Source organism: Euprymna scolopes, chromosome 9, assembly GCF_053919585.1.
Source record: "Euprymna scolopes isolate OS-2025 chromosome 9, ASM5391958v1, whole genome shotgun sequence".
NCBI classification, from domain to species: domain Eukaryota; kingdom Metazoa; phylum Mollusca; class Cephalopoda; order Sepiida; family Sepiolidae; genus Euprymna; species Euprymna scolopes.
This window is the reverse complement of record NC_136490.1, coordinates 49,645,189-49,652,041: the sequence shown is the minus strand read 5'-3', so window position 1 is coordinate 49,652,041 and position 6,853 is coordinate 49,645,189. Positions and strand designations below refer to the sequence as shown.

Genomic DNA, 6,853 nt, shown 5'->3' with positions numbered 1-6,853 from the left:
AGCAAAAACCTTTTGTGTGGGCGATGCCTCTTTTTATATTGGTAGATGTTACATTTAACTTATTTGATTGGCTAACTGGATTATAAGAGGGGTGGAGTGAACTGAATTTTGGTGGTGATTTCAGTTTGGGATTGGAGTTGAAGGAAATTGAATCGTTACCCTTATTACCAGACCGACAAGGTTCTACAATTTTTACCTAGTCACAGGTCGCAACAAACCATTGTTGCAAAATCCTTGTTAACCTCTACATTTCAGTGGAGAAATTTTCCACACTTTGCAACATTGATCTGCAGACCTTGTGCATTTTTTCCCCCCTTTTTTTCTTCTGTTATTTTTTTATTATTATGGCCGCGGAACAAATGTCTTCCCTTGAGGATTCCTTAGGAATGCAAGAAAAACCGGATCACCTTCTTGAGGCCCTTTTGGATACGGAGGAAAGATATAAAAACATTATCGGATACACATTAGAAAAATTAAAGAAAAGAGTCGCAGTGGATGCATGTGCCTTGAAGAACACCACAGACAACATAAACGAGTGGCTTTCTAAAGTAGACCAAGTTCAGGAAAACTTGGTTAAATTCCTTCCTAGAGATAGGGTGGCACCGCATGCTTATGACCTTATCAAATTCAAAGAGGAGGTGAAAAGAGATTTACAAAACTTAACTGCAGAGGTTCACAAGGATGATTCTCCTCCCTTCATGCTCCCAAATGTAATGCAGCCATCTCAAGTTGACACCTCTATGTTTAGGCCTAAGGTCAAATGCCCTAGTTTTGATGGCCTGGACTTTGAGAACAAATTTGCATTGAGAGATTTTCTCACTAGATTTGACTATTGCACTTCGGGATTAAAATCAAGGAGAGAAAAATTAACCTACCTCAAGACTTGTGTTACGGGACGTCCGTTTCGGCTAATACATCATCTAGAGGAGACATCCAATAATTATGATGCCGCAATAAAAATTCTTAAGGATAATTATTGGGATGAAGAGGGCATTAGAGAGGAGATATTCTCTAGCCTATTCAAACTGTCCACCCGAGGCAGGTATGATATTGAATACCTTAAAAACTATTTGTCTCAGGTTAAATACGAGTTGTCGGAATTGGACTCTATGTTGGGATATGGATTTATGGAAAGAAATTCAGGCGGAGGGGCATTAGCGGCTCATATACTGTTCCAAAGACTGCCCAACCGTCTTAAGGAAGAATTAGTGAGGTCTGTAGGGGCACCGCATCCATCTTTAACTTCTATTTTAGATACGGGCATCAGGATCTTAAAATCCTGGAAGGCTGCACTCCCTGAAGCAAACCAGAGAGATTTGGATTATGGTAGCTCTCGTAGATACATTCATCCAGACAGAAAACCGGAGACAACAACACCAACATTGGAGAACTTCCATATCCAGGAGAGGCATAAAACCTGCAACCTTTGTTTGAGGGATGGTCATTCCACTCAAGTTTGTGAAGAATACCATACATTTCCTCAAAGATGGCGTCGTTGTCGAGAACTCGGACTATGTTATAGGTGCACAAGTAACAATCATTTCAGTGATTCGTGTCCCTGTAAAAGAAGCCCTAAGGGCAATTGTGAGCGATGTTCAGCCCAGGACCATACCGCAATCATGTGCCCTATGCCATATACATCAACAAATGAATGTATCAATACCAGTTTGGGTGAGCAGCAGTGTATTTTGCCGATTACTACCATCGTACTACAAAGAGGGGACAAAGCTGTGAAGCTGCGATGTTTGATAGACACGGGCAGTCAAAATTCGTACTTTAGTGGAAGAATTTTGCAGGATCTGGCTTGTGACCCAAGATCTGTCTCAGAGGTAAACCTTGAGATTGTGACGTTTCTAGGAAGGAAAACCTGCAATTTTCAGCGACTTACCACAACAGTGGAGTTGACGCCAGGGGTAAAGCGGCAGCTACCTATCCTTATTGACAAGGAATTAGACATCATTCATACAGTGGAGCATTTGCCGATTGTGGTCGAGAACCTTACGAAATTGGATTACACCCTGGATACAGATTTAGGAAGAAATGCCAATATAACTTTGGAAGGGTTAATAGGGGTAGACCTGTTACAATTTATGGAACCCCTACAAATGATAAAATGTATGAATGGGAAAGCTTGGCTTTCCCCACGAGGAGTGATACCTTTTGGGGATCCCAGGAATTTCATGTTTCCTCACCAAATTAAAACGATCCAACGCAAGGTTCCAGTTTATGGAGAAGTCATGAGAACTGTTAAGTGTCCGACCTCCATTGTTAATAGTGTTCTTGACGTGTGTTCTTCTTATTCGGACCCCTATAAAGAAACTTTTGAGGACAGTACTGTAGAAAGAGGTCTGGAGTGGATTTACAGTGTGGAGTCTTTGGGGCTATCAGAGAATGATACCTTGTCCGACTATGATGCCCAAAAGGTAGAGGAGTTTATGAGAAATATAGAGTTTAAGGAGGGACGGTACTGGGTGCAGTTACCGTGGCACACTGATAAATTAGCTCGGGTGCGCTCTAATCACCAAGTAGCCCTCAAGGTGTTAGATAGGGTGGTACACACTCTGGAAATGAAGGGCCTCTATGAGGAATATTTAGAGGTTTTTGCCGAACAAGAGGCAGAGGGCATAATAGAACCCTTTCATTGTTCACCTAAACAGTTCCATAAACATGTTTGGATCCCTCATCGACCAGTCTTTAAATCCGATAGCATAGCAACTACTAAAATGCGACCAGTCTTCAACTGTTCATTGAAGGTCAAGGGAGGAGTATCCTTAAACGAGGCTGCATACCCAGGGGTAAATTTAACCGGAAACATGTTAAATCTAACTCTACTCTTTCGGACTAATAGATATACATTATTGGGCGACATCAGGAAGGCATTTCTGATGATTAGATTATCAAAGCAATCTGATAGAAATAAGTTTTGCTTCTTTCTAAAACGGGATGATCGTCTGGTATGTTACCGTTATACGACCATCATCTTCGGCTTTAACGCAAGCCCTTTTATATTGAACTGCATATTGAAGTATCATGCATCGAGATTTCCAGTTGATGATTGCACCAAACTGTTGAATTCAAATTTTTATGTTGACAATCTGGTCAGTACGAATAATTCGGAAGGTGTGTTGAGAAAACTATATCATGAAATAAAGGAAAGATTGAAGAAAGGAGGATTTGATCTTCGATCATGTAACACCAATTGCCCAAAGCTACAGGAATTTATGAGGAAGGATGAGACTTTGACAACTCACAGTTGTCCATGGGAAAAGGTTCTGGGTTACAGATATGACCCAGAGTCGGACTCCATCAGCCTAGTCCAGCGAACTTGTGACCCCAACTTAGCAACAAAACGTCAAATACTATCAGCCGCATCCAGTGTATTTGACCCATTGTCTTTATGTCTCCCAGTCACCATTCAAAGTCGCATATTGGTGGGAGAAATGTGGAAGGCTAATATTGATTGGGATGATCCCATTCCAAAGGAAATGCAGGAAAGGTGGAGATTACTAGCTAGTGATTTGTCGGTACTTCATTCGTTATCGTTTAGAAGACAGGTACTTGATAGCGATACTGTTGCGGATTTGTACATATTCACAGATGCCTCAAAAAAGGCATATGGGTTTTCTGTATATGCAGTTCAGGGAGGTATATCTTCTCTGATTTTTGCTAAAGCAAAGGTGGCACCATTAAAAGCTAAAACCTTGCCAACGCTGGAACTATTAGCAGTTTTTTTGGCAATTAAATGTCTTAGTAATATCTTGAGAGCCTATCAAGGAACGAAATTTGGAAGTTTGTATTTGGCTGTAGATGCCCAAATTGTACTCACTTGGCTGATGTCCAAGCAGACGAGCCATAAAAACATTTTCACGAAGAATCGCCTCAAGGATGTGACACAGATGGAAGAAGTGATACTTGCAAATTACAACCTTGCTATCAGGTATAAATATGTGCCTTCCAATCAGAACCCTGCGGACCTAATGACTAGGGGACTGACAGCAGCTAAATTTAAGGAAAATTTCTCTTTTTGGAGTGCTGGACCAAACTGGTTGTCTGGTGGAACTGTCTGTTGGCCTGATAGTACTTTGGATTGTCTTAGTGCAGACAACCAGCAAATAGTTCGTACGAACCTGTTCTACACCTGTAATGAGAGCTGGTCTCAGCCTATCGTCGCCTTTGACAGATTTTCGTGTTTTAACAAACTTCTACGTGTGGTCTCCAGAGTCTTCGAATTTATATCCAAAGCAAGGGGCAAGGAACTGGACTATAAACAGGCTGCTGCTGACTACTTGTTCAAGACAATGCAACAACAGGCATTTCCCCTTGAATTGAAGTTCTTACGTGCACCTCATGATAAACCCATTCCGAACCTTGTGAGTCAGTTAAACCTATTTCTGGACAAGTCTGGTGCCGTCCGCTCCAGAGGCAGGATCAAAAAAAATTTTACTCTACAATATGAGGTTTTAAACCCTGTATTGCTCGGGAAGAATCATCCCTTGACTAATCTAATTGTGAAGGATCAGCATGAGAGGGCTAAACACTTGGGTGTGCCGGCTACACTTAGTAGAATCAGGATGTCAGGATTTTGGATACCTCAAGGCAGACAGGCTGTGAAGGGAATATTGAAGGACTGCTTTATTTGTCAGAAAATCAACTCGATACATTTTCCGTATCCTAAGATGACAGACCTGCCTAAACATAGAGTAAATCTGATAAGGCCATTCTTACATACAGGAATAGATTATACAGGACACCTGTGGGTTCAAAACCAAAATCTTCAATCTAAGGTTTACATTCTCATATTTACGTGCTTGGAAATCAGAGCGGTGCATTTAGAACTGGTTGAGGACATGACAGTACACACATTTATACTGGCCTTCATCAGGTTTTCAAACATGTGGGGCTTGCCTTCTCACATATATAGTGACAATGCAAAGTCATTTCTTGCTGGAGTTAGTTTACTAAATCAGGCCCTAACTTCTTCCGAATTTGATGAAAAATTTGGGCAGTATAATATAAAGCATGTTAAGATCCCTCTTCATTCGGCTTGGTATGGAGGAGTTTGGGAACGCATGATTAAAACATTAAAGGAATGCCTCTATAAAACTGTTGGAAGGTCTATTTACAGTCAATCTGAGTTGTGGACAGCCATTTCAGATGTCCAACGGGCAGTGAACAATAGACCGTTAACCTATGTGAGTTCGAATGACTCTGGATTGGAGGTAATTACGCCCAATCACTTCCTGCGCCCAGATCAAAACCCTGGACTTCTTCTTAGAATGGAGATTCAACCAATTAATGAAGGGGAACTGCCGTCCAGACAGATATTGTTGGAATCTTTGAAGAACCGGGATGAGCTGCTCAAGGAGTTTAAACGGATATGGAACGAGGATTACTTACTCTCTCTTCGAGAACGTAAACAAGATCGTTATCCAACTATATCTAATAAGGTACGACCTGGAGATATTGTGACGATAAAACTTCCAAACAAGTCTCGACCCTTCTGGGCATTGGGGAGAGTAGAAGAATTGTTTCCGGGAGACGATGGTATGGTACGGTCGGCACAGATACGACGGGGTGATGGGAGTGTGAGAACATATTCTCTTAAACATCTATATCCGCTAGAACTACATGCGGAATATGAACCACAAGAGGATGGTCCGGAACCTAGTTATGATGACTGGGAGTCCATAGAAGGAATTTCTTGGTCAGAAACCAGTTTTGAGGAACCCACTTTAGTACAGGAGAGTGAGCAGGTTTGGATTTGTCCCGGATGTAATAAACCTGATGACGGATCGGCCATGATCTGCTGTGATCAATGTGATAACTGGTTCCATTTTAGATGCGTTGGGATCAGTGCAGCTCCGCCAGATGAAAAGGATTGGGTTTGTCACCACTGCTCTGGGGATCAAGAATGAGGAATATGTATATTGAGAAGGCTTTACAAAATCAATAACAATTGATTTTGTTTTCTGTTGAGTGGGAGGGTGTTGAGAAGACTTGAAGCACTTACCTGCGACTCTCAGGAAGAGTGGCAGCAAAAACCTTTTGTGTGGGCGATGCCTCTTTTTATATTGGTAGATGTTACATTTAACTTATTTGATTGGCTAACTGGATTATAAGAGGGGTGGAGTGAACTGAATTTTGGTGGTGATTTCAGTTTGGGATTGGAGTTGAAGGAAATTGAATCGTTACCCTTATTACCAGACCGACAAGGTTCTACAATTTTTACCTAGTCACAGGTCGCAACAAACCATTGTTGCAAAATCCTTGTTAACCTCTACCTTTCAGTGGAGAAATTTTCCACAACTTCGACTTGCGCAACTGCCATTGCTCAAAGGCAGCATGCATTCCGCAGGTTTAACCGACATAAGTCCAGTTCAAACAAACAGAAGTATATAGAAGCAAGAAGTAACGTTAAGAAAGAAATAGCGACAGCTAAGAGGGAATTGACGGAAACCACTAAAAAACGCATCGAAGCACAAAAACTATGAACTCGTGACTTCTGGAAAATCTACAACAGTGTAGTAAATAATGGGCAATCAACAATTCCCCCACTAACCAACAATCACGAGGTTCTTTGCTCAGCAACCGAGAAGGCTAACATGCTTGCCAGTCGGTTTGCCTCAAACTCCACACTGGACCCTCTAAACCACCCCCTACCTCAATTTCCTATGCGGACAGACGCCACGCTAGACGATCTGATAATCACCCCTGCTCAGGTGCATGCTATCATAAAAAACCTTGACACTTCCAAAGCATGTGGACCCGACCTCATCCCAGCTGTGCTATTAAAAAAGTGCTCAGCCGAAGTAGCTCCAGTTCTCTCCAAACTCTACAACAAATGCCTTAATGA

At 41.8% G+C, this 6,853-nt stretch overlaps 1 protein-coding gene across 1 annotated transcript; it reads left to right on the top strand.

Moving 5' to 3' along the window:
• Positions 1-713: 713 nt before the first annotated feature.
• LOC145284561 (uncharacterized) lies at positions 714-5,915 on the top strand. The gene has a single exon (XM_080133474.1). The coding sequence runs from the start codon at positions 714-716 to the stop codon at positions 5,913-5,915; it is 5,202 nt and encodes a 1,733-aa protein (XP_079989600.1).
• Positions 5,916-6,853: the final 938 nt, after the last annotated feature.